General features: G+C 50.6%; 1 protein-coding gene across 1 annotated transcript; it reads right to left on the reverse strand.

Annotated features, from left to right (window-relative positions):
- Positions 1-26,077, reverse strand: TNFRSF13B (TNF receptor superfamily member 13B; the record flags this gene model as incomplete). The annotated part of the gene is made up of 5 exons (XM_082679199.1): positions 1-232; positions 543-728; positions 6,611-6,856; positions 9,352-9,489; positions 26,017-26,077. 5 exons carry the CDS (start codon positions 26,075-26,077, stop codon positions 12-14), a joined length of 852 nt encoding a protein of 283 aa, XP_082535325.1. The 3' UTR covers positions 1-11.
- Between the last annotated feature and the right edge of the window lie 483 nt (positions 26,078-26,560).

Consider the following 26,560-nt stretch of genomic DNA (forward strand, 5'->3'; position numbering starts at 1 on the left):
CCCCCCCAGGTTCATGTGGCCAGGCCTCCTTCTTGGGCGGGCGTGCACACGACCTCAATGCCGCAGAGGCCACCGTTCGGGGCGCGCACGCAGGCCTGTCCGGCTGCGCTCTGGCCGTGGCGCGCCCACCTCCCGGCACGCTCAGGCTCCCTGCACTCCGCGAAGCAGAAGCTGCACGTCTCCGTCGGCTCGGGCGTTGCCCCTGCAGCGCTGCCCGCTTCCATCCAGTGATCTGCTGAGGGGGAGAGGGCGTTGGCCTCGGCCTGGACCCCTCCTCCCCCACCCTGCACCCCCAGGGGACCACCTCTGGTGTTAGCCGCCCTGTCCTGGCAAGTGGGGCAAGCCCCAGGGCCCAACACCCACCCTTCCTCAGGGCCCTGTCTCTTCTTGCCTTGATGTTTGACCTGATTTCACCAGGACAGATAGGAAACTGTAGGAACTGGCGCCAGGCTGCTCCCCGGGAGGACCGGCAACCGCTCTCCACTTAGAAACGGGGGCAGAGCCAGGACAGAGGGATGTCCAGGACCCCACTGCGTGCTCACCCTTGGAGGACTTGGCCCGCATCCGACATGGCCCTGGGGGTGGCTGGCAGGAGACCTGGTCCCCCCTCCTCTTCAGGAAACAGGCCACGGCCAGCAGGAAGCAGCAGATGATGGCGCAGAGGCAGAGCCCCAGCGTGCTGTAGACCAGGGCCAGCTGGTCGGCGCTCAGCTTTAGCCCTGGGGGGGCTGCAAGACAGCGGGGGACCCAGAGTCAGGAGGGGCCCCTCCCTGAAGCACCCCCCCCTCCGGCCAGCAGCCCCTCGTCCTCGCTTCCTCCTCGTGAGCCCCAAACAAGCCATGCGGTCACCCCCACGCCCCCTCGGAGGGCCGGGGCACCCCGGAGCTGCACGCCCTTTGTCGTTCTCTCTCGCTGTGGGGTGTAGCTTGGGACAGTACCAGAGGTGGACGGGCGAGCAGGTGGACAGTTGTCCAGGGAGGGTGTTTGACCAGGGAGTACGTGCTTGGAGAGAGACGGTGGTGTTGCTCCTGAGCCTGAGGGGCAGGTGTACACCAGGGGGCGCTGGCCCCGCTCAGGGCCCCGAGCCAAAGCCCTGCCCTCGAAATCTGTCCCGGGCCCTGGGATCGGGCGCCCCCAGCCCGGGAGGAAGGGCTGCTGGCCGCCTGCTGGTCTTGCTGCACGCAACACTTTCTCTAGTGTGTCCCTGACCCTCGCGCTTCTGTGAAGGGGGGGCGCTCGCCCTCTTTACGGGTTGCGGTGTAGTCCACGTGCTGCCAGGCTCACGGCCGTGAAGATGGGGGGGGTGGTTAGTGTGTTCTCAGGCTTGTGCAGCTGCTGCCTGCGCACCTGAGGTGTGTCCGGCACCGCATGACGCCCCCCGTCCGCCCCGGGCCCCGGCCACCACCACACTGTCTCTGTCGCCTGTCCTGGACACTTCATACCGATGGAACTGTGCAGCATGGGACCTTCACGTCTGGCCTCTCGGCGTGTTTCCAAGGCTCAGGCGTGTGGCACGTGTGTTGGGTCTGAGTAGCGTTCCACTGTGTGGATGCACCACACCTTGTTTGTCCACGACGAGCAGGCATTTCGGTTGTTTCCACCCTTTGGCGGCTGTGAAGGCTTGCGTGCGGGTTTCCGTGTGCACGTGTGTGTGCAGCTCTCGTGGACGCGTCCCACGAGTGTAGTTGCCGGGTCAGGTAGCGCCTCCTTGCTGAGCTGTTTGAGGATCCTGCAGGCTGTTCCCGCTGTGGCCACACCGCCTTACAGTCTGTATTTCAGATGACAAAACTGAGCCTCAGATCTGGTCACAGTTGCAGAGCTGCACCTGGAGGCAGGTCTGATGGGCTCCACGCCGGGGCTCCAGGCCGGCCGCGCACAGATGGCAAGGTGGACACTGTCCCTCTTCCTTACGCAGCCTCCTTAGGGGCAGAATTTTATGAAGTGACAGCTGGCTGGTGCTACCCTGACGTTCACAGAGCTCTGGGTGGGCTGTTGGCGCCACCCCCGGCCGGCGACGTCCGTGTGTCCCAGCTCCCGGGCCCCCATCTGCTCACCGGCTCCTGTGCGTCCCTGGGATAAAATAAAGCCGTCGGCCTGGCCGGATTAGCGGGGGAGAGGCTGGCAGCCTTCGCGTGGGAGGTGGAATTCCCAGCTACCAGACGCTGCTAAGTACACAGTGCAGTGCTGGGTGGATTTCAGGTGTTTTCGGCTGAACTCTTAACTACCTCGAGGCTGGCTGCTGGCATTTGGAGACGGTCCTCGATTCCTGCCCTTCAAGTCGGGCTGGGCCGGGCCCCCCTGCACCCAGCAGTGCGCAGTACAGGGGACGCAGGGCCTGGCCGGTGCCATGACGAGGCCTGGCAGCCTCTGCTCTGCTCTCCCGGGCGCCCTGAGCCACCACGTGAGGAGGGTGATTTGGGGCTTCCTGAGGGAAACGGAACCAGTTCCTGCCTGGTGACCCGCTCGTAGAGCGTGCTTCGCAGAGGCCCTGGATCTGGAGGAGAGGTGCAGTTAAAACTGCGGAAGATGTCACCTTCCGCCTCTGTCCCAGGCTGGCGACACAGGCACATCTGGGTGGGGTGGTCTCCTCTGAGGGCCACGTGCAACCACCTGCCAACACGGACACGCCCTTTCAGGCTTGTGGACTCACTGCCTTCACTTCTAGGCACGTGGATGCAGGCATTTGCTGGGCTTTGTTTACAGTGAGAGCCGGAGACCAGCTCCCTGGTGGGTCCTGAGATGGGCTGAGCCTCAGGGGCAGGAAGTGAACAGGGAGAGAGAGGTGGGCGCTCGGGATTCTCCCTGGTGTGAAATGTGCTTAGACAAGAGCATGTGGGAACCGACAAACCCAGGCTGCAGCAGGTGTTGCTCCTGGGGAGAGACTTTCCCCAAACCTGGCTTTTTAATACCTTCTTTCTTCCGTCGCGATCCCCGTGTGTCGTCCGTTCGCGGGAACGGCAAGGAGCATGCTGGCTGCCTCGCTTGTTAAAGCCTAGTCAGAGGCTGGCCAGGTGCGGGGACGGGGTCCCCAGCCACCGCTGTGCTTCCTCTGTTCAGTCAGCAGCTGTTCAGGTGTGCAAGCTCGGTCGCTGACCTCTGTCGGCCCTCAGTGACCTGGCCCCGGAGCGGAGCGACCTCGCCCAGTGCCTCCCTGTCTGCTGACCCCGGTGGGTGCAGGGGCTTCAGTCGGGAATGGATGTGAGCTCTGTCCTTGTCAGAGAGCCAGGCCTGCGGCGCAGTTCTGAGCACCGCCACCAGGGGGCACCGCGGATGGTTTATTTCCAAGCGGGTTTTCCATTAGATTTGTTCCGTGCTTGTACTGTTTTCAGAGTCAATCTCGCCTGGAAACAGGATTTCCCCGACTGCTGCTGCTGGGCTGGAGCTCGGGCTGGCCGGGCGGGCAGTGCTGTGACCTGTCCTGAGGGGCCTTGGTGTAGCCGGAGCAGGGCAGGTTTTGAGCCTGGGCCCTGCGGCCACCCTTGCTCACGGTCAGGCCTGTCTCCTGGTGAAACGGGGTGGACGCTCCGGCCTCCGCGCTGTTGGTAGCAGCTCGACCCAGTGGAACGTTCCGCCAGCATCCCCACGGCCCCAGCCCAGCGAGCAGGCAGGTCAGGGGAGGGGTGAGGTGGGCTCCAGAGGCTTTCTGCCCCCCTCCCCTGGCCTCAGCCCTGGGGATGAAGAGGGGGCCTGGGGCAGCCACCACGGTGACATCTCTTGCAGCCGTCGGGGGCGGATGGGGGGTGGCGTGTGTGGGGAGAAAACACTCCACACCCTGAGATGAAAAGCCAGAGACGAGACCAACCCCCAGGCCGCCGTGCAGGATGTGCTCCCAAGGCGGGCATCGCCCTCCCACAAGGGGTCTGGTAACCTGCACGTGGGACCTTATGACCTGATCTGGGGAAAAAGCCTTTGCAGATGTAATCAAGTTAAGGATTGGGAGCATCAAGGCCCAGGGTCGCTGAGGCCCTGCGAGAGCCCTGTGAGGGGGGTGCCGGGCTGCCTGTCCCCAGTGGGGACAGGGAGATACAGAGTCTGGAGACGTCCCAGGTCACCCATGCTCACGCCACCTGGAGCTCTGAACCCGGGACCCAGGAGGCCCTTGAATAGGACCTGGGGGCTCCGTGGGCTCGGATAAGAAAAGCAAACCTTAATTTTCACTAAAGCTTAGCCTTTGCTCCCACTGTTTGTAGCAGTTGCAGCCCCAGTGGTCCTAGCAGTGGCTGTACCCTGTCCACAGAGAATCCGTGTGTTTCCGCTCCCAGCCCCTCCCAGCACCTGCACATGCTGTGCCCTCTGCCTGGAACACCTTTCTCCACGTCGTCTCTTAGATGTATGCTTTCCTTTTAAATGAGCAGTTACTACGTGCTGATCCTGACACTCAGTGCAGCAACCCCGTGAAGGCAGGTGATCTCAGTCTTACGGAAACACTTAACCTCAGAGAGGTTAAGTGACTTGCTCAAGGTCACACAGTTGGTGGGAGATGGAACCAGGGGTCTGGCCCCCAGTCTGCCTTGAGGGCCTCTCCTCGGGGAAACCTTCTCGCCCCATTGCACCCTGGCTGGGGGATGTCGCCACGCACTGAGGTTACTCAGTCATTTGTCTTGTCTCTCCCATCAGACTGTAACTTCCATGGGGTCAGCGACAGGGTCTGCCTGACTCTTGCACCCGTCCCCCCAGGCACAGCTGAGCCCTCCACAGTTACCGTCAAATGAAGGAACGGCCATTCCGAGAGACGTGGAGGGACCAAGGGTGGGGGCTGGCAGGGCGGGGAGTGAGTGGGGGGACAGGTCAGCCCCGCTGCCACGGGCAGTGTTCTGCACGCCCTGCCCTTAACACCCAGGGTGTGGGCCCGGCACTTCTGTTCACAGTCCCCACCAAACCTAGCTCTCGCCCCGCCTGCACGCAGGTATCAGGACACAGCGGGACACGCGTAAGCCCCAGACCTCCAGAGGGACACGCGGCAGGGGGCAGGTATGGCGAGGCGTCACCCAGCCCTCCGAGGCTCGGGAGGCCGCACCATGGAATGACTGGGACAGCGGTCAGGTCAGACGTGGTCACGCTGACCCCACTGGCTCCTGGAATGTCTGTCCACACTTCCTGGGGGATTTGTACCTGGAGGGTCCACCCCAGGCCCTCTGGGGAGGGGCCTTGGCTGGTGGTCACAGACAGGAAGGGCTAACGGTGTCACACTGGCAAGAGGTCCCCCTAAGTGGGCGACGGCACCACAGAACACTGCTCCGGGGATTGGCTCTTGCAGAGCAGACAAACTTTGGGACCCGCAGGCCGGGCCCGAGTCCCCGCTCAGCTGTGCACTGACTCTCCAGGTTTTGAGACTCAATTTCTCTGTCTGTAAAGGGGAATCTGTGGCATCGGAGGTGGACGGGGTTCTGGGTTTGGCTGGAAGAGTCAAATACGTCACTGCAGGGAAGGCGCAGGGGTCACCAGACCTTGGAGAGCAGCCCCCTTTGTGGTCCCGTTCGTCACCCCCTCCACCCGTATCCACGCCCTCTGTGTGTGAATCTGCATTTCCTCTCACAAGAGGCTGTGCTGGATAAAAACCGGCCACAAACCCCCCACAGCTACAAATCCTTCGCCTCTCCTCCAGCCGAGAGTGGGGTCTGTCTCCCCCACCTTGAATCTGGCTGGCTTTGCATCTGGAGGGATAGGATGCAGCAGATGATGGGTGCCAGCTCTTGGCTGAGAGGTTCAGAGGCCCGTGTGTCACCTCTGATGCTGCTGCCCATCCGCTGGTCCCAGGGGAGGATGAGAGACTCAGGAGCAGAGCCCCTCCAGCTGACTCCAGCCAAGCCCTACGCTATGAGGAATAACACGCCATGGAATCTGGGGGCTGTTTGTTACGTGGCAGCAGCTTACTGACAGGAGAGCAGAGCAGAGTAAGAGACAACAGTCTAACCGAGAAGAACCAGGCTGGGCACTTCGTTATCAGGACACATGAAGCCTGTTCTCATGGAAGTGACGTCATGAGGAAAGTCACAGAAAAGGAGGAAAACCAGCCAGCACCTGGCAGACCAAGAATACCATAAATATCAAGTGTTTGCGGGTCCACATCCCCACCCAAGCCCCGTCCTCTCTGACGCCACAGAGCAGAGTAGCTGAGCCAAGAGGTATTTTCTGGGAGGATTAATTAGGTCATTTCCAGTGCTCGGCACTTAGTAAGTGCCTAGTTCAAGGGACCCCTCTCACATATCTAAGGAGGCCCATCTCCACCGTGAGCTTTTTTGATAGTACTTTTCTTTCTCATTCTTGGGAAGTCTCCATTGCCTCTAAATGGAGTGGGGGTCTTGCTCACAGGTTAGCTGTGCTATCCACTCGCTGCCCTGTGTTCTGAGAATTCATTCAGCCACCATTATGAGACTCCCAACTGTCAGGTCTTTTTTCTTCTTTTGCTTCCTTCTTGCCCACAGACTTCTGTAAACTTTGCTTAATTTTTTTTTTCTATCCTGTGATGATCCCCCCACCCCCCCTGGTTTCTGGCCATTTGCCTGCACTGGACTTCCTGCTTTGCAGCCTCTCCTTATTGAGGCCTGATGCCTGCCTTCCACCCACTCTGACCCTTGGACACCGCGCAGGCCAATCTTAGATGGCTTACCTGGACCCACATCCGAGCCTCTGTGCTCTGGTCCCTGGTACCTCCCTAGGTTGTCTGCCCGGGTCGAGGCCTCTCCGGTCCGCTGTCTCCTGACCTCTGGTGGGAGGTTCACTTGACTCCTGAACTTGTTCTCACAGAAGTGTGTGCATTGCTTGGGGTGACGTCCACAGATGGAGGCACAGCTGATACAGTCCCCCAGGAGCTGGTCATAGTACTTGCCTTGCTCTTTGCGGCAGCTGAGTGACTCTGGGAGACAGAGATGCATGATGCTGCTGGGTGACAGACACAGGCAGAAACTGGGGGTCTGGCCTCAAAGGGTATCAAAGTTAAAAAAAAATCCTAGTGCAGTTCCCCAAAAGCAATTCCAGAGTAATCCAAGTCCTCTTCCAGTATGCAAATGTAAGACTATACGTTGTCCTCTAAGTACTGTTTTAGCTGCATCACACACATTTTGACATGTAGTATTTTTTCTGTACCTAGTTTAGAATGTTCTTATTTTTCACTATTATTTCTCCTTTGACCTATAATTTAAAAGAGTATTTTTTAGTACTAACTGTATAAGGGTTTTCTAGTTATCTTTTAAGTTATTACATTGTCACATAACTTCTTTACTTGGGTTTTTCAAACCTCCTAAGGGAGAAACATATTTCATATAAACATAAGGAATGGAGAACAAAGCCAGAATCTGCCTTAGCAAGTTGGGGAAGGGGATTGGAAGGAAGGTGAGAAAGCTCAGATTAATAGTGTTTTTTCTGTCTTAATAATAAATGAGAATTTCGGGAGCTTAACCAGGCATCAGTGCCAAGGGGCAGAAGCCAAGCAAACTGAAGCCCGTTCACACTTGCTGGAGAGAGCAGTTTTGAGTGCCACACAGAAACCTATACTTTCACAGGGTAGGTTTCCCTTGTCTCTAAGGTTCATTCATATGAAAATGTGACTCGCATGCAGGTTTTCAGAGCGCATTTTGGAGGCAGCACAAGACAGAGGCCAAGAACCCAGACCTTGAAGCCACGCGGGCTTGGGGAAGCTCTGGTCCGCCGCTTCACGTGGTGGGCTTGGCCCCTCCATACCTCGGTCTCCTGTTTTCCAGGAGAGGAATGGTTATAACAATGGTGATTTCTTACGGTTGTTACGGGGATTTGAAGTCCCCGGCACAGTGCCTGACACATAATGAATAATGCTCAGGGTTTAAATAGAATATTCACTTGTGCCTCTGCGATGCAAACACGCCAACGCGTACATCGTTTTCAGAGTAGAAGACAAAACCAGGAAGGCCTGCATTTGGGACCTCAGGGGAGACTCGGGTGATCCTGTCAGGACCAGTGACCACCCCTTGCCCTTACTCTGCTGTGGCCCCTGGACCCTCCTGACCCCGACACTCACAAGGTGGAGTTAGCCTGATGGCAGCAGTGTTCCCGGGCTTGCCGTGACCTCCTCTCGTCCTTGGGAACCCCCATGTGGCTGTGCAGGTGACAGAGCTCCTCAGACCACCAGCCCTCACTGCCTGACCTCACAACCTCCCCTCTGGGCCTCGATATTCCCTGTTGTATTTTCCCGCCTCCACGCCTTTGTCCACGCTGGTCCCTCCAGGGGTGCCGTCCCCCCATCTGACTTCTGCATCTGTGGACTCTTAACAATCCATCGCAGGGGGCGCTTCCTACCAGGAAACTTCCTCGCTCCCCAACCCATCAGCCGGACGTGGTCTCTCCCAGCTGTGGCGTTTTACGGTAGTTCACCTTTTTACCATGAAGTGGAGTCATTTCTCCCACTAGATAGTAACCTCCTTGAAGGGTCTGTCAGATTTCTCTTTCTAGGGGTTTGTGGGTCAGCACTGAATGTCCACCTCATTAATGGATATTGGCTCAGAGCCATGGTGTTGCAGACTCAGAAAGTTGTTGTTCAAATCCTAACTCTTCCACTATTGTGCTGTGTGATCTTGGGCAAGTCACTCAGCCTCTCTGAGCCCCACTCAGCCAGTATTTATGAAGCACTTACTATGTGTCAGGCACTGTGCTAGGCTTAAGAAAGGAATTGAGCTCTCAGTCGGGTGGTTGAGACACATGAACACACAGGAAAGAACGTGTGGTATAAGCTGTGATAAGTTCCATCAGGGAAAGAACAAATTATGAAACAGCAAGCAAAAGACAATTAGAGAAAACTGGATATGGCCTGAGTGCAGATGATATTAAGGAATTATTGCTGGGGGTGATAAAATATTGAGGTTATATTTTAAAGGCCCTTATGTTTTAGGGATTCGTGATCCAGTATTTACACATAAAATAATACGGGTTCTTGGATTGGCTTTAAAATACACAAGTAAAAAAATTGGAGACTGACATTTCTAAAGCTGCTGATGGGTAGACAGGTTTATCATGCTGTCCTCTCTCTCTGTCATAATTTCTATAATAAAAAGTTTCAGAAGAAAGAGCAGAGAATGATGAAGGAGGGCCCACTTTCCATCCGGCAGTCAGAGGGGACCTCTTGATTTGGGGCTGAGACCTGAAGGCCGGGTAGGAGGGAGCCCAGGGGAGAAGGTGGGGAAATGCATCCCTGTGCAAAGGCCCTGAGGCAGGAAGGAACAGAGCATGCTTGGGAAGCTGCAAGGAGGGTAGGAGGGTCGAAAGGTAGAAGGTGCCACACTGTCCGTCTCCGTCCACCCCTCCTCAGGCCCCAAGTGCAGGCCAGGGGGACCTCCGGGGGCAGGAGGGGCATCCAGCCAAGGCTCGGGCCCCAGAACTCACTGCAGAAGGCTGCACAGGTGCGTGGATTCTGATTGCTGCAGATGGTTTTGCAGGAGACACAGGTGTTCAGCAGCGGGTCCCAGTACTGCTCTTCGGGGCAGGGCTGCATGGCCACCCCCAGCCGCAGGTCCTGTGGGGCTGAGAGGCAGGGAACGTGAGGGCAGCTGGCACCACTGGAGGCCGGAGCCCAGGTGGCCTCTCCCGCTCACGTTCCCTAGGGGGAACAGACAGGGTTGGTTTCTGCCCCAGTTATACATGCTGGGCAATCCGGGGCTGACACCCTGAGCCTCAGTTTCCCGTCTGGGGCACGGCAGTTCTGAGGCCCCTCTGGCATCAGTGGAGCCCTGCTCGGCCCTGTTCTCTACCCTCATGAACGTGCACACGCCTCCTGCCACGGGGTCTTTGCACGTGCTGGTCCCTTTGCACCCCATGCTCTTCATGCTTCACGACTGGTCATTTCCTCCTGACCCCTCAGATCTCTGTTGCAACTTCGTTTTTTCAGGGAAGCCTTTCTGACACTCTCCCACCCCGGATTGGGACTTGTTCCTTCTTCTGCACTTGTCACTTGACTTTTGTGATGCAGTTATTTGATAGTGTCTCCCCATTAACTGGGAGCATCACGCAGGCATAGATGCTAATTGATTTGTTTGCTGCTGGGTCCTCAGAACCTAGATAGTGCCCAGGACATAGTAGGTGCTCATTAAATGAATGAATTAGAAAAGCAGACCTAGCCAGTGCCTAGCAAACAGCAAGCACTCAATAAATGTCCGTTTCCTTCCCTTGCTCTTTTGCTGAGATGTGAGACACACACAATGACAAATCTCAACAGTACAGCTTGACAAGTCTTTGCACGTGTACACGCCTGTGTCACGACCACCGCGTCAAGGTGGTGAACATTTCTTGCTCCCTGATGACTCCCACGGGCCCCTCCCACCCAATATCCACCCCCAGAGGTGACTTCTGTTCTGAGTTGAACGCCACAGGGCCAGAGGCTGCTGCTACTGCCTGTTCCTGAACTTTCATTGTCTGGATTCTTTGGCTCTGCAAGGTATCTGGGACTCATTCCAGATGGTTGTGTGTTGCTGAGTCTTCTGTAATTTTCTGCCTCATTTCATGGCATTTTCCTCCCCAACAACTTCTTTTAAACATTTTTTGAGGCACTTGTTTATTCTTTAATGGGAGTCCACTGAGGAAAGACCAGCGGCTCCCCCTCGACCTGGCAGCTTAACCACCTGGGTTTATCCTCCTTCCCTCTTGGAACCAAACTGAAAGGGCAGGAAAGGATAGTTGTCCTCGAAGGTGGAATGGAAGAAGTGACTGCAGCAGGGGACAGGCGTCAGCAACGTTTTGGAAGACGGAAGGCAGAGGGCCTGGGGTGACAGGCTTCAGTTGAAGATCTCTCTCGGTTGAAGCTCACGGGGAGGAAGCGGAATTGCGTCACCGAATGCTAGGAACCTCCTGGAACTGGGGCACTAGGACCTCTGGCCGTGGGGGATGGGAGGGCAGAGCAGTGAAATAGGGTTGGATGGAGACTTACGTAAAGAGGGCTTGACCCCAGGCAGGCGACGGCCCCTCACCCACCCGAGCAGGAGGTTGGGGTCTCCTCAGACACAACTGAGGAGGGGTGGCAGTGAGGTCCACTATCCCCCCAGCCATACCTCAGGAGTGCGGTGGCCAGGTTTGTAAAAGATGTGTCCTTCCCCATCCTGCAACTGGCAGGAAGCCAGCAGACTCTGCTCTGGAAAAGCTGACCCAAAGGAAAAGCCCTGGAGGCACTGACTGGGAGATTCTTTCAAGAAAGTGACCATGCTGCTGCCTGACCACTAGAGCAAAGCTTCTGTGTGAAAACGCCGTCCATTTACCCAGAACTTCCAATCAGCCATTAGTGCCTCAGTGTGAATTGTGAACTGCAGCCAAGGGTCACCTGATACTGGAGCACCACCTCTGCATGAAAGAGACCTTGGACGATGCAAGCAGAAGAAATCCACCCAGTGCCAATAGAGACAATGCAGGGAACAGAAGAAAACTACAACATGACGGCAAGACATCCTTAGAAAGAGAAGAGAACTTTTATATCCACGAGAAAGAATGGTGTGCTAATTTATTTTTTTTTTCTGGCTTGTGGGATCTTAGTTCCCCAACCAGGGATCAAACCCGGGCCCTCCGCAGTGGTTGAGAATCTGCCTGCCAATGCAGGGGACACGGGTTCGAGCCCTGGTCTGGGAAGATCCCACATGCCGTGGAGCGACTGGGCCCGTGAGCCACAACTACTGAGCCTGCGCATCTGGAACCTGTGCTCCGCAACAAGAGAGGCCGCGACAGTGAGAGGCCCGCGCACCGCGATGAAGAGTGGCCCCCGCTCACCACAACTAGAGAAGGCCCTCGCACAGAAACGAAGACCCAACACAGCCAAACATAAATAAATAAATAAATAATTTATTAAAAAAAAAAAAAAAAACCCAGGCCCTCAGCAGTGAAAGTGCGGAGTCCCAGTCACTGGACCACCAGGGAATTCTCAGTGATGTGCTACTTTTTAAATTTTTTTTGCGGTACGCGGGCCTCTCACTGCTGTGGCCTCTCCCGTTGTGGAGCACAGGTTCCAGACGCGCAGGCTCAGCGGCCATGGCTGACGGGCCCAGCCGCTCCGCGGCATGTGGGATCTTCCCGGACCGGGGCACGAACCCGCGTCCCCTGCATCGGCAGGCGGACTCCCAACCACTGCGCCACCAGGGAAGCCCAGTGATGTGCTACTTTTAAAGAATTGTATGCATAGAACAAATGAGAATGACTAGAAATTTTAAAATATAGTAGCCAGAATAAAAACATCTGTTGAAGGGTTATAAGATGTAATTGAAGAAATATCCCAGAAAATCGGAAAAGATGTGGAAAATATGGAATTTATATCAGGACGTCTGGAGGTTGACTGATGGGAGTTCCAGAGAAAACAGATTTGAAAGACAGCCTCCAGATTCAAAGAGCCAATCAGGTGTCCTGCACAATAAATTCTCTCAAACCACAAGACCCACCATCGTGAAATTCAGGAGCAACAGAGACCTGGAGGAGACTCGAAAGCCTCCTTGAGAACGAGCAGCTCACCTACAGGGAGGGCTGTGTGAGTTAGGAACTCTATGGACATTTCAAATCAAAGCGGGGGCATGAGCGATGCCAGGGAAGATGGCCAGGAGGAAGCCCCAGCGACCTGCTTCTGCCCTAGCGGCCATCAAGCTGGCAGTCTTGGCCAAAGTAATGATATTGGAGCTCTGGGGTTGTCTATGGGACAGTTGGGCAAAGAGGCTGGTAGATTTGGGGAGTTTTGGTGCCTTTCAGCCTATCGTGGGGTGGTGGCTGTTCATGTCCCTGGGGCAACTTGCTGGGACCTGGATGGGCAGTAAGGACCTTGTCCTCTGAATGTTGGGATTGTGGGTTCTAATTGCTGGTTGCCGCTTTTGATCACTGAGGAGCCAGCACAGAGGGTGGTGGGCATTGTTTCAACCTCCCTGGTTGAAGTGGCTCCCAGGGGATTGGAAGAGATCTCCTGCCCCCCATTTGGGGAGTCACACATTTAGGAAAGTCTTTGTCAGGTCGCTGGCTGACTGCAGAGACGAAGGACCAGAAACTTTGGTGACCACACACAAGGAATACATACTTTGCAAAAATAGTTTGGAAGAGTCACAAACAGACTCCAGCTCTCAGCAACAAAAACTTCAGCAATCCCTGAGGAGTGAGAGAGTTAAATTTCCAGACTTACCACAATGTAATGGTCAAAATGTTCAGTTCTCAAAAAACTTAACAAAACGTACAGAGAAACAGGAAAATACGGCACATTCACAGAAAAAAAGCCTTTGACAGAAACTATCCCTGAGGAAGCCTAGACATTGGAAGTATCAGTCGAAGATGTTAAGTCAACTGTCTTAAATACGTTCCATGAGCTACAGGAAACCACAGACAAAGAACTAAAGGAGATCAGGACAATGATGTAAGAACAAAATGAGGATATGGATAAAGAAATAGAGGTTGTAAAAAAGGAACCAAAACTTGGAGGCAATCCAGATACCCTTTAGTAGGTGAACTGATAAATAAACTGTGTCATCCAGACAATGGGACCTCAAACCGTGAAAAGACATGGAGGGATCTTAAATGCATGTGACTGAGAAAAGCCACGCTAAAAGGCTCCACGCTGTATGATCCCAGCTCTGTGACATTCTGGAAACAGAAGAAAGATCAGTGGTTGTCAGGGGTTGAGGGGGAGGGAGAGATAAAGGTGGAGCACAGGGGATTATACAGAGCAGTGAAACTGGATGCAAGTCATGATACATTTGTCAAATCCCATGGAAAGTACAAGACCAAGAGTGAACCCCAGTGTAAACTGTGGAGTTTGGACAATAATGATGTATTAATGTAGTTACTCAATTGTAGTGCATGTGCCACTTTGGTGCAGGATATGGATAGGGAGGCTGTGCATGTTTGGGGACAGGGGGTATATGGGAATTCTCTGTAATTTCCATTCCATTTTTCTGTGAACCTCAAACCACTCTAAATAATCTATTAAAAAATGGAAACAAACTGAAATTCTGGAATTGAGAAGTCCAGTAACTGAAATGAAAAGACTCCCTAGAGGGGTTCAGTAGCAGATCCGAGCAGCCAGAAGGAAAGGACCAGTGAGCCTGGAGATAAGACTATTGAAATTATTTAGGATAGGAATCAGAAATTTAAAAGAATGAGAAAAACAGAACCTGCGGGACTCGTGGGAGCCCATCAAATGTAACACCGTATGTACATAGGAATTTCAAAGAGAAGAGAGAGAGAAAATATTTGAAGAAATAATGGCTGGAGACTTCCCAAATCTTAGGAAAGACATGAATATACATGTCTGAGAATGTCCATGAATAAGCAGGATAAATTCAAAGACGCCCACATTGAGACACACTGTAATAAAATTGTGGAAACCCAAAGATGAGAGAATTGTGAACGCAGCAACAAAGAAACAATTGTCATATACAGGGGATCCTCATAAAATGAATAGCTGGTTTCTCCTTAGAAATCATGGAGGCTGGAAGTGAGCTGTTACATTTAAAGTCCAAAAAGAAAAAAAAAAAAAACTATCAACCAAGAATTGCGTATCTGGCAAAACTACCTTTCAGGAATGAAGGAGAAGTTAAGACATTTCCAGATACGCAAAAGCTGAGAGAGTTTGTTACCAGTAGACCTGTCCTACAAGAAATGCTAAAGGGAGTTGTCCTTCATGCGGAAATGAAAGTGCACTAGACAGTAACTTGAAGTCATAAGAAAAAAGAAGGAGCATTGGTAAAGGAAATCTATGACAATATCAGTATCAATAGGAAGGGACAGAGATATAGAACAGTGTTTGTACACTACTGAAACTAGGTATTATTGAAACTAAGTTGTTAGAGGTTTAAGACATTAGTTGTAATCCTCAGGGTAATCACTTAAAAAATAACTAAAAACATACAGAAACTGAAAGAAAAAGGGAATAAAAATGGCACAGTACAAGTAATCAACTAAATACAAAAGAAAAGTCAGTAGTGGAGGAACTGAGGGACAGAAAACGTAAGACATATAGAAAACAGAGATAAATGGCAGAAGTAACTCCTTTATCAGTAATCATATTAATGTCAATGGACTAAACTCTGCTATTACAAAAGGCAGAGACTGGGAGATTGGATTAAAAAAACAGTATTCATCTATATCCTGTTCATAAGAGACTTACTTTACATAAAAGGACACGAGCTTGAAAGTAAAACAATGGACAAATATCGTCCATGCAAATAATAACCAAAAGAGAACTGAGGGGGCTATATTATTATAAGACAAAGTAGTTTAATCAAAAGGGGTTACAAGAGACAAAGACAAGATACACTGATTAAAAGTTTGATACAGCAAGAAGATTTAACAGTTATAAACACATATGTGTGTTACAACAGAGTGCAAACATATGAAACAAAAGTTGACGGAATTGAAGGGAGAAATAGTTCTGTGACAATATTTGGATATTTCGATTCCCCACTTTCAGTAGTGGGTAGGAGAACTGGACAAAAGATCAATGAGGACAAGACGACTTGAGCAACTCTGTAAAGCAACCATATAACAGACATATACACGACACTGCACTCAGCGACACAGACTACACATTCTTCTAAAGTGTCCATGGAACATACTCCTGGACAGACTATATATCAGGTCACAAAACAAGTCTTAATAGGTTCTAAAAGATTAAAGTAATTCAAAGAATCTTTTCTGATCAAAGTGGAATGAAACTAAAGGCAATAACAGAAGGAAAATTGGAAGGTTCACAAATATGTGGAACTTCAACAACACACTTTTTTTTTTTTTTAATTTATTTGGCTGTGCCGGGTCTTCGTTGCAGCACACTGGATCTTCATTGCAGCATGCAGCATCTAGTTCCCAGACCAGGGATTGAACCTGGGCCCCTTGCATTGGGAGCAAAGAGTCCTAACTGCTGGACCACCAGGGAATTCCCCCCAAAACACTCTTAAACAACCAATGGGTCAAAGAAGAAGTCACAAGAGATATTAGAAAATATCTTGAGATAAATGAATATGAAAACACAATGTACCAGAAGTTATGGGATACAGTAAATGTAATGCTGAGAGGGAAATTTATAGATATAAATGGGTACACTAAAAAAAGAAGAATCTTTCAGATCTTGACCTATCTGTATACCATGAGGAACTAGAAAAAGAAAAGCAAACTAAACCCAAAGCAAGCATAAGGAAAGATTAGAGCGGAGACAAAAAAGAGAATAGAAAAGCTGCAATATGGACTTCCCTGGTGGTCCAGTGGTTAAGAGTCCACCTTCCAATGCAGGGGACGCAGGTTCAATCCCTGGTTTGGGAACTAAGATCCCACGTGCCGTGGGGCAACTAAGCCTGCGTGCCACAGCTACTGAGCCCGCACACTCTGGAGCCCGCATACCGCAACAAAGAGCCCACGTGCCGTGGCCAAGATCCTGCATGCTGCAACTAAGACCTGATGCAGCCAAATAAAGATAGAATTGATTAAAATAATAATAATAAATTTAAAAGAAAAACTATAATAGAGAAAATCAACAAAGCCAAAAGTTGGGTTTTTGAATAGATTTACAAAACCAACAGACCCTTAGCTGGATTGATTAAGAAAAAGAGACGAAACTCAAATTACTAAAATCAGAAATGAAAGTGGGGCATTGATACATATCTTATAGGTTATAAGAGAGTACTGTGAACGATTGTGCACCAACAAATCAGGTAGTCTAAATGGACAGTTCCTGGAAACATACAATCTACAAAAACTGATACATGAAGAAAGAATATCTGAATAGACCTGTAACAGGTAAGGAGATTGAAGCAGTAATAAGAAACCTCCCAACAAAAAGCCCAGGACCAGGGCTTCCCTGGAGGCGCAGTGGTTAAGAATCCACCTGCCAATGCAGGGGACGCGGGTTTGAGCCCTGGTCTGGGAAGATCCCACATGCTGTGGAGCAACTAAGCCCGTGCACCACAACTACTGAGCCTGCGCTCTAGAGCCTGTGAGCCACAACTACTGAGCCTGTGTGCCACAACTACTGAAGCCCGTGTGCCTAGAGCCCGTGCCACAGCAGTGGCTTCAATGAGAAGCCACGGCGATGAGAAGCCCGCACGCTGCAATGAAGAGTAGCCCCTGCTCTCCACAACTAGAGAAAGCCCGTGCACAGCAATGAAGACCCAACGCTGCCAAAAATAAATAAATACAGTTTTTTTTAAAAAAAAGAATGTGATCATTAAAAAAAAAAAAAAAAGCTCAGGACCAGATGGCTTCACTGGTGAATTCTACCAAACATTTAAAGAAGAATTAAAACTAATCCTCAGACTTTTTCAAAAACGTTGAAGAGGGAGCACTTCCTAACTCTGTGAGGTCAGCATAACACTGGTGCTGAAGCCTAATAAAGACATCATAAGAAAAGAAAATTTCAGACCAATATGCCCTGTGAATATAGATGGGAAAATTCTCAACAAAATACTAGCCAATCAAATCCAACAGCATATTAAACGGATTATACATTATAACCTAGTGGGATTCATTTCCAGAATGCAATAATAGTTCAACACATGAAAATCAATAGATGTGGGCTTCCCTGGTGGCACGGTGGTTGAGAGTCCGCCTGCCGATGCAGGGGACACGGGTTTGTGCCCCGGTCCGGGAGGATCCCACATGCCGCGGAGTGGCTGGGCCCGTGAGCCGTGGCCGCTGAACCTGTGCGTCCAGAGCCTGTGCTCCGCAACGGGAGAGGTCACAACAGTGAGAGGACCATGTACCGCCAAAAAAAAAAAAAAAATTAAAAAAAAGAAAATCAATAGATGTAATACACTTCAAGAATGAAGGAAAAAACTACATGATCATTTTGAGGCAGAAAAAGCATTTAACAAAATTCAGCACCTTTTCATGATAAAAACATTCAGTAAAGTAGGAATAGAAGACAACCTCCTCTACATGATAACAACCATGTATGAAAAACCCACAGTTGACATCACACTCAGTGGTGAAAGACTGAAAGCATCTCTCCTATGACTAGTAACAAAACAAGAATGCCCACTCTTACTACTTCAGTTCAACATAGTACTGGAAGAGCAATTAGGCAAGAAAAAGAAATAAATGTATTCAAATTGGAGAGGAGAAAGTAAAATTATCTGTTCATAGGTGACATGATCTTATATGTAAAATCTCTAAAAATTTCACACACTAAACACTGTTAAATATTCAGCAAAGTTGCAGATACAAAAGCAACACAAAAAATCAGTTGCATTTTTCATATACTTGCAATGAACGATCCTAAAAGGAAATTAAGAAAACAAATCCATGTTCAGAGACAAAAATGAATAAAATACTTAGGAATGAATTTAACCAAGGTGGTGAAAGAAGTATACCCTGAAAACTACAAAACGTTGCTGAAATCAGAGAAGATCTAAATAAAAGACATCCCATGTTCATGGATTGAAAGACGATGTTAAGATGTCAATACAATCCCTAACAAAATCCCAGTGACGTTTTTACACAAATAGAAAAACCCGTCTTAAAAATTCATTTGACCCTGAATAGTCAAAACAATCTTGAAGAAGAACAACAAAGTTGGAGGACTCATACCCTGATTTCAAAACTTACTACAGGGCTTCCCTGGTGGCGCAGTGGTTGAGAGCCCGCCTGCCGATACAGGGGACGCGGGTTCGTGCCCCGGTCCGGGAAGATCCCACATGCCGCGGAGCGGCTGTGCCCGTGAGCCATGGCCGCTGAGCCTGCGCGTCCGGAGCCTGTTGCTCCGCAACGGGACAGGCCACAACAGTGAGAGGCCCGCGTACCGCAAAAAAAAAAAAAATTCAAAGCTAAAGTAAACAGTGTGATAATGGAATAAAGACAGATACTCAGAGCAGTGGAATAGAATAGAACCCAGAAATAAGCTCTCCATCTATGGTCAGTTGATTTTCAACTGATGGAGGAGGGGGGAAAGCAGGGTCTGTCTCAGTCAAGAGGGAAAGATAGAAGTTCTCAGAATGATGGTGAAGGGAGTCCCTGGGACATGGCCTGGAGGGCAAGGGGGAGCCCTGTCTCAACTAAAGTAGGAGAAAAGCGGAAGGAACATCTCCAGTAGAAACAGGGAACCGTATATAAGCGAGTCTGCTTGACCAGTTGACAGGCTGGATCTGCCCCAGAGCTGGGGGTGAGTTCCTGAGACATACAGAGAAAACCAAGGAGTTTCAACTCCAGGGAGGTCACATGGCTCAGCTGTGAACAAAGTTTACATCGTCATGTTGAAGTGAACTACAATCAGGGAATAACTCTGACTTTGTGTCTACAATAGTCACTCACTTGTGAGAGGGGACACCCCTAGACCACTGTCAGTGAACAGGGCAATGACAGGACTTATAAGACAGGAAGGAAGGAGGGAGAAAAACTGCAGAGGGTTTTGCATAGGGGGCAAATGGATTAGCTGGCAGCAAAGAGGGTGATCTCTCCTTGAGCACGTGGTGGGCTAGGGGGTCTGAGAGAGTTTCAGCAGCTTCCACATTCTGGGTGACAGGTCAGAGAATTACAGTGATCATTTACAGTCTCTCTTTTATGAACCGGGAAGGAGGAGGAAGAGAGAAAGGTGGGGATGACCGTTTCTTCCCATTGTAATTTCTGCCTCCTGTTGACTCATTCTGAAAACCGATTTCCCATGGTTCAGTGACAAAATGTGTGTGAGCACAGCCGTGCCTGTGGAGGAAGCACAGCTCTGAGTCACCAGCCAGCCAGCTTAGGAAAGGCTGGCAGCACAGCCTCGGGTTTTCTTTTCTGTAAACGGGGACTATGGGTGCTCCTTTGCAGAGCAGGTTTCCTCGAGGACGTGCACATGACACGCATGGAACTGGCCCGAGGTGCGGTTGCCAAGTGGTAGTTATTTGGATAAAGTGGTTTAAAATATAATGGATTAATTATAATCATTTCATAATCAGCAAATCTGCACTCCAGGCCTGGGAACTGCCCCCAGAACCTCAGCTTGTGGCTGAAGCACTATAACTTCCGAAAGACACTTGTCCCTGTACGCTGCCGTGTCACCTGACCTCTCCTCTGAGATGTCTCAGGTGTGCCTTCCTGGATGGCCATGTGGCCTGAGCACCTTCTACCTGGTAGTGTTTCTTATTTTGTAATTTGACATCTGAGGGTGTAGCCATCTACCTCCTTACACTGTCTCATCTCCGAGCCCAGTGCTTCTGTAATACCAGACACACAGTAGGTCCTCGGCCAATGGTCACAAATAACCAAATACTTTATACAGAGCTGTCCTCAGTGAAGACATGTGGAGTGGTAAGCAACCCTCGTGCTTGTGCTGTGTTAACATTGCATAATGTCTGAGTTTTGTTCTGCCCCCTCCCCTGCCTGCATCTCCTCCCTTCAAGTAGGACTCAGGGCAGAGGTGTCCTGAGGTTGGGGGGTGGGGTGGGAAGAGCAGAAACCCTGGCTTTTGCTTTCAGAACTTAGAGGGAAGGATTTTTGGCACAAAATGATTGGGCCAGAAAACAGCACAGAAAATAATTTCTCCTAGATTGAAAAAAACAGCCCGAAGATTTAAGTGTGAAATAGAATAAAATTTTAAAAACTTCTAGAGAAGAAACCAGTCGATAACTTCTTTATAATCTTGGAGTATGAAAGGCCTTTCTAACTGTGACCCCAAATCCAAACTCTATAAAATACAAAATTGATAAAATAGACTACACAAAACAAACAACTTCTGCATGGCAAAAAGCAGCTTAAGGAGGAAAGTCCAAAGACAAAAATGGGAACAAAACACTTGCAACTTGTATCTAAAGAGTAAGCAGACGGGCTTCCCTGGTGGCGCAGTGGTTAAGAATCCGCCTGCCAGTGCAGGGGACACGGGTTCGAGCCCCGGTCTGGGAAGATCCCACATGCTGCAGAACAACTAAGCCCATGCCCCGCAACTCCTGAGCCTGTGCTCTAGAGCCCATGAGCCACAACTACTGAACCCAAGTGCCGCAACTACTGAAGCCCGCGCGCCTAGAGCCCGTGCTGTGCAACAAGAGAAGCCACCGCAATGAGAAGCCTGCGCACCTGCAATGAAGAGTAGCCCCCGCTCGCCACAACTAGTGAAAGCCTACACGCAGCAACAAAAACCCAACCCAGCCATAAATAAATAAAATAAATAAATAATACAAAAGGAGAAACACACGTATAACGAAAGAGTAAGCAGAAAGGAAAAGGCCAGCCACTCGACAGAAAATTGGGCAAAGGTAATGAACAGACAGTTCACAGACAGGGACGAACAGCATAAATTTGTCTGGTCTCATTCCTAAGAAACAAGCAAATTTGAACTACGCTGAGACCATCTTCTCCCTAATAGATTGCTAAAAATCCAGAAGTTTACTAACACCTCCTGTTGGCAAGGTCACAAGGAGAGTGGCACTCATTCACTCTGGAAGGAGAGGAATAGGGATAACCCTCAAGGGGGGGGATTTGGCAACATTAGTCAAAATGACTGATGTTTTTACCTGCTGATATAGTGATTAATCTCTGGGATTTATTTCAGAGTGCAAAATGATAATTCATTGCAGCCATGTTTGTAATAGCAGAAGATTGGAAGTAGCACAAATGTCCATCAGTAGGGGACTGACTGAGTATATACACTGGACTATTATGCAGTTATAGAAAAGGGGTGAGGAAGCTCTCTGTATGTTGCTTTAGAAAGAACTCCAAGATATATTAAATGGAAAAACAAACACAAGGAGCTTCCATGGTAGCACAGTGGTTAAGACTCCACGCTCCCAATGCAGGGGGCCCAGGTTCGATCCCTGGTCAGGGAACTAGAGACCACGTGCATGCTGCAACTAAGAGTTCACCTGCCATAACTAAGGAGCCCGCCTGCCACAACTAAGACCCGGCGCAACCAAATAAATAAATAATTTTTTTAAATAATAAAAAAATAAAAACAAAACAAGGTCCATAACAGCATGGCTCACAGTCTCCCTTTTTTTTTGCAAAAAAGGAGAAAGTTCTAATCTAGATTTATAGGTATTAGTATATACATAAAGAAACACTGTAAGGAAACATACAAAACCAAAAACAGTGTTTTAAATAAAATACTGAAGAATAAATTGAACAAAACAAGTACAAAACTTGCACATTGAAAACTACAAAACATTCCTGAAAGAAGACCTAAATAAATGGAAAGATATTCCATATTCATGGATGGAAAGACTTAATATTGTTAAGATAGCGGTGCTCCCCAAATAATTCTGCAGTTTCAGTGCAATCCCAATCAAATTCCCAGCTGGCTTTTCTGCAAAATTTGAAAAGCTGATCCTAAAATCATATGGAAATGCAAGAGACCCAGAAGAGCTGAAACACTTTTGAAAGAGAACAAAGTTGTAGGACTTGCACTTCCCAATTTCAAAACTTACTACAAACCAACAGTAAATAAGACAGTGTAGTACTGGCATAAGGACAGACGTGAGTCAGTAGAGTAGACTTTAGAGTCAAAAACTAAAGCCTAACATTTATGGTCAATTGATTTTCAACAAAGATACCGAGAAGATTCAACGGGAAAAAGGATAGTCTTTTCGACAAATAGTGCTGAGACAACTGGGTAAGCCACCTTCAAAAGAATGAATGTGGACCCCTAACTTACACCATACACAGAAAGTAACTCACAGTGGGTCATAGACCTAAATGTAACCAGACAAGTTTTAGAAGAAAACAGGAGTAAATCTTCATGATTTGGGGTTAGGCAGTGAGACCGAATGCACAAGTGATTCAAAAGAAGCTTGAGAGACTGGACTTCATAAAAATTTTAAACTTTTGTGTTTCACAGAACACCATCAAGAGAATAAAATGATATTCCACAGACTTGGAGGAAATATTTCCAAATCATATATCCGATAAGGGATTTGTATCCAGAATATATAAAGAACGTTTACAACTGAATAATGAAAAGACAAATAACACAGTTTAAAAATGGGTTAGGGGGCTTCCCTGGTGGCGCAGTGGTTGAGAGTCCGCCTGCCGATGCAGGGGACACGGGTTCGTGCCCCAGTCCGGGAGGATCCCACGTGCCGCGGAGCGGCTGGGCCCGTGAGCCATGACCGCTGAGCCTGCGCGTCCGGAGCCTGTGCTCCGCAACGGGAGAGGCCACGGCAGTGAGAGGCCCGCGTACCGCAAACAAACAAACAAACAAACAACAGTGCAGCTGCTTTGGAAAACAGTCTGGCAGCTCCTCAGAACGTTAAACACAGAACTACCATGTGGCCCAGCAATTCCACTCCTAAGAGAAATGAAAACATGTCCACCCAGATACTTGTACATGAACGGTCACAGCAGCATTGTTCATAGTAGCCAAAAAGTAGAAACAACCCAAATGTCCGTCAACTGATGAATGGATGAGTAAAATGGTCCATCCATACAACGGAATGTTATTTGGCCACAAAAAGGTATAAAGTACTGACACCCTACCACATGGCTGAACCTCAAAAACATGCTCCTGGAAGAAGCTAGTCATCAGACAGCACATTCCATTTTTATAAAATGTCCAAAGTAGGCAAATCTGTAGAGAGAGAAAGTAGGTCAGGGCCAGCCTAGGGCTGGGGGTGGGGAGGTATGAGGAGTGACAGGGGTTTTTTGGGGGTGACCATAATGTTCTAAGATTAGATTATAGTGATGGTTGCACAGCTCTTAAGCAGGTGAACTTTGTGGCACGTAAAGCATCTGAACAGAGCCGTCTATTCTAGAGGGGGCAGGAAAGCTGGGCGGACAGATGACCAGGAGGACAGGAAGGCTGTGTGATGTACCTTTTTATACTTTGTGGGCTTCCAGCCTGTGACTACCATCTATTCACAAAGCAAACTTATAAAGCAAGAGGCTGGGAATCCCCTGGCGGTCCAGTGGTTAGGGCTCGGTGCTTTCACTGCCGGGGCCCCAAGTCGATCCCTGGTCGCGGAACTAAGATCCCACAAGCCACACGGCACAGCCAAAAAATATATATAAAGAAAGAAAGAAAAGCAAGAGGACCTAAATGAGGAGTTCGGGATTGGCAGGTACACACTACTATATATAAAATAAACAACAAGCTCCTACTGTAGAGCACGGGGATCTGTATCCAATATCCTGTGATAAACCGTAATGGAAAAGAACAGGAAAAGAATATATAGGTGTATAACTGAGTCACTTTACATCAGAAACTAACACAGCATTGTGAATCAACTGTACTTCAATTAAAAGAAGATAAGCAGAGGACCACACAAAACTGAAGAGACCCCTGAGCCTTCTCCCATTTGGGGAGAGGAGGGTGGAAGCTTTCACCACCCCACCCACAGGGAAGCGATGGCCAGTGGACAGCAGGTTGGATCGGACGAGGGCAGCCTAGGAAGCCTCAAAGACCCATTCCTGGTCAGAGGGCACCGAGCCACTGGACCTGACAGGGACACAAGAGCCCACTCGGCCAGATGGCAGACTCCCAGCTGACCAGATGTCTGCGCTGTCCCTGCCCGCCCCTCCTCCAACACCACCGGAACCTACATAAAGTCCCAGAGCCATCATCCAGCCCCAAAGGAGGGCAGGAAAAGCCCCAAATTGACACTGGCCAGCAGAACAGAAGCCGTGTTGACCATGGGGAGAAGGGGAGAGCTCTCGCAGGCCTGGGTTTGTGGGCCGGGCTCATGGCCCGGGCTCTCCCACATCCCGGCTGTCTGCCCGTCTCCCTCACATGCCTGGCTCTGTAGGCGCTGGACCAAGAAAGGCCTCTGTGGTCCAATTAGTTTGAAAAACATTGGGCTAAAGAAAGCCAGTTTTGTTTTGTTGTTTTTAAGTGCAGCCCTTCTCAGCGCCTTTGCTTGTGGCCCTTCAGGAGGGGCTCAGGCAGGTTCAAGGCCTTTCTGTGTCTTTCTCAGGGACTTCTGCTGGGGGAGAGGCTCTCCTTCATTTTACGACCGAGGAAATGGAGCCCAGAGAGGTGAAGGGGCTCCTCCAAGGTCACACAGCGAGTCGGTGGACAAGGGGAGGCAGGCCCGACTCTGCTGCTCCTGGCGGCCTCTGTCAGTGCCAGGTCCCAGTTCTGACAGGTTCCCGACTCGTGGGCCTGGGCCTGGGCGGTTCCATCCTGTGTCAAGGCGACCTCTCGTTCCTTCCTGGTCCAACTCTCTCAGAAATCTTAAACATCCGAGCCCTTAGCTGGGAACACATCTGGGGATGTGGTTGCTTGACACAAAGGATTCCCATCCAAAGGATTCACAGAGGAGATGTGCTCCCTGCCAGGCGTGTGGTGGACAGAGCAGCCGTGGCCCCTCCAACCCGGCCGTGGGTCCTGTCTGCACAGTGAGGGGCGTGGACCCTTCCACCTGCGTTAGCACCCACGCTTCCAGACTGGGGCCTTTGAACAAACCTTCAAAACCTGCCCTGATAAAAATTCTATAGGATAAATGATCCGGTTTCTTTGATTAAAAAAACATTTAAAAACAGCAAGGGAAAACATGAGACAGAGTGGAAATGTTCTAGTTTAAAACATATAGCCAAAACGATGGTGTTTGGATCCTGATTGGAACAAATCATCTGGAAAAGACATTGACAAGACAGTCCGGGAAGTCTGAACATGGGCGCTTTCGTGACACAAAGGGATCATTCTTTGCAGAAGTTGTCATGGCGTGAGAGTTTTGGGGGGTTTTGTTTTTTAAGGAGTTTTTCTTTTTAAGGGAGACATACAGAGGTATTTACAGATCAAAAACGCACTGTTTGGACTTGTCTCTAAAGTGATCCAGTGGGGTGTGGGTAATCCTGGAAGTGTGGACAGTGGTCGACATCTGTAGGAGGGCCTGTTAGACACTCCTGATGTTTAAAACACGTCCTGGCCTGTCTGGCTGTGGGTCCTGGGGCCAGCTTGGGGTGGGAGGGAGAGGGACTTCCTGCCTGTGAGGCCGACCCTCCAACCTTGCGGCTGCTCTCGGGAACGCAAGGCCAGACCCCCAGGGCCCCAGACCCAGGGCTCTCCACGTGCACAGGTGCGGGAGGCCCCGGGGCAGCCCGAACTTGCCCGTCTGCTGTGGGCCGCTTCCCCTGCGATGCAGGCTTCCCCAATGCCATGCAGAGACCCAGGCGGAGCCCCTTGCGCCCACCCCCACCTCCCCGGCTACTCACATGGCTCCTCCTGGCCCTCCCAGCTCCGGCCACCTCGCCTGCTCCGGCCCAGGCCACTCATTACTCAGGACGTTTATTATTAGCCTAGATTTGATTAGTGCCCGGGCTGCACTTCCTGGGTTTCCCCCCCAGCTGTAGGATGTAAATCAGCGGCTCCCCTCCCTCCGCGCTTGCGCCCTCTGTCTCGGGAGCTGAGGGGTGTGGGCCCAGCCCGATGCTCCAGGAGCCCCCCCACCACCACGCTGTCCGCTGAGCCCCCAGGGTGCACTGCCCATGGGCCTGGTCTCCTGCCCCATCACACACCCCAGGCTGCAGCCAGGGTGGCCTAGCCTCCAGGCATTGCTCAGGGCCCTTCCCCCTTTACAGCCCTTTCCTATTTCACTGCCCCGTCAGCTCCTCTGCTCCTTCCTTCAGGCTCCGCTGAGGTGTCAGTTTCTCTGGGAAGCCGTTCCTGACTGCCCGAGGCCGGGTGAGGTGCCCGTTCTCTGCTTCCTGAGCCCCGGCCTTACCCCCGTCAGAGCCCTTGAGCGGCTGAACTGGAGTC

Source organism: Grampus griseus, assembly GCF_964374135.1.
Source record: "Grampus griseus genome assembly, chromosome: 20".
Classification (NCBI taxonomy): Eukaryota; Metazoa; Chordata; class Mammalia; order Artiodactyla; family Delphinidae; genus Grampus; species Grampus griseus.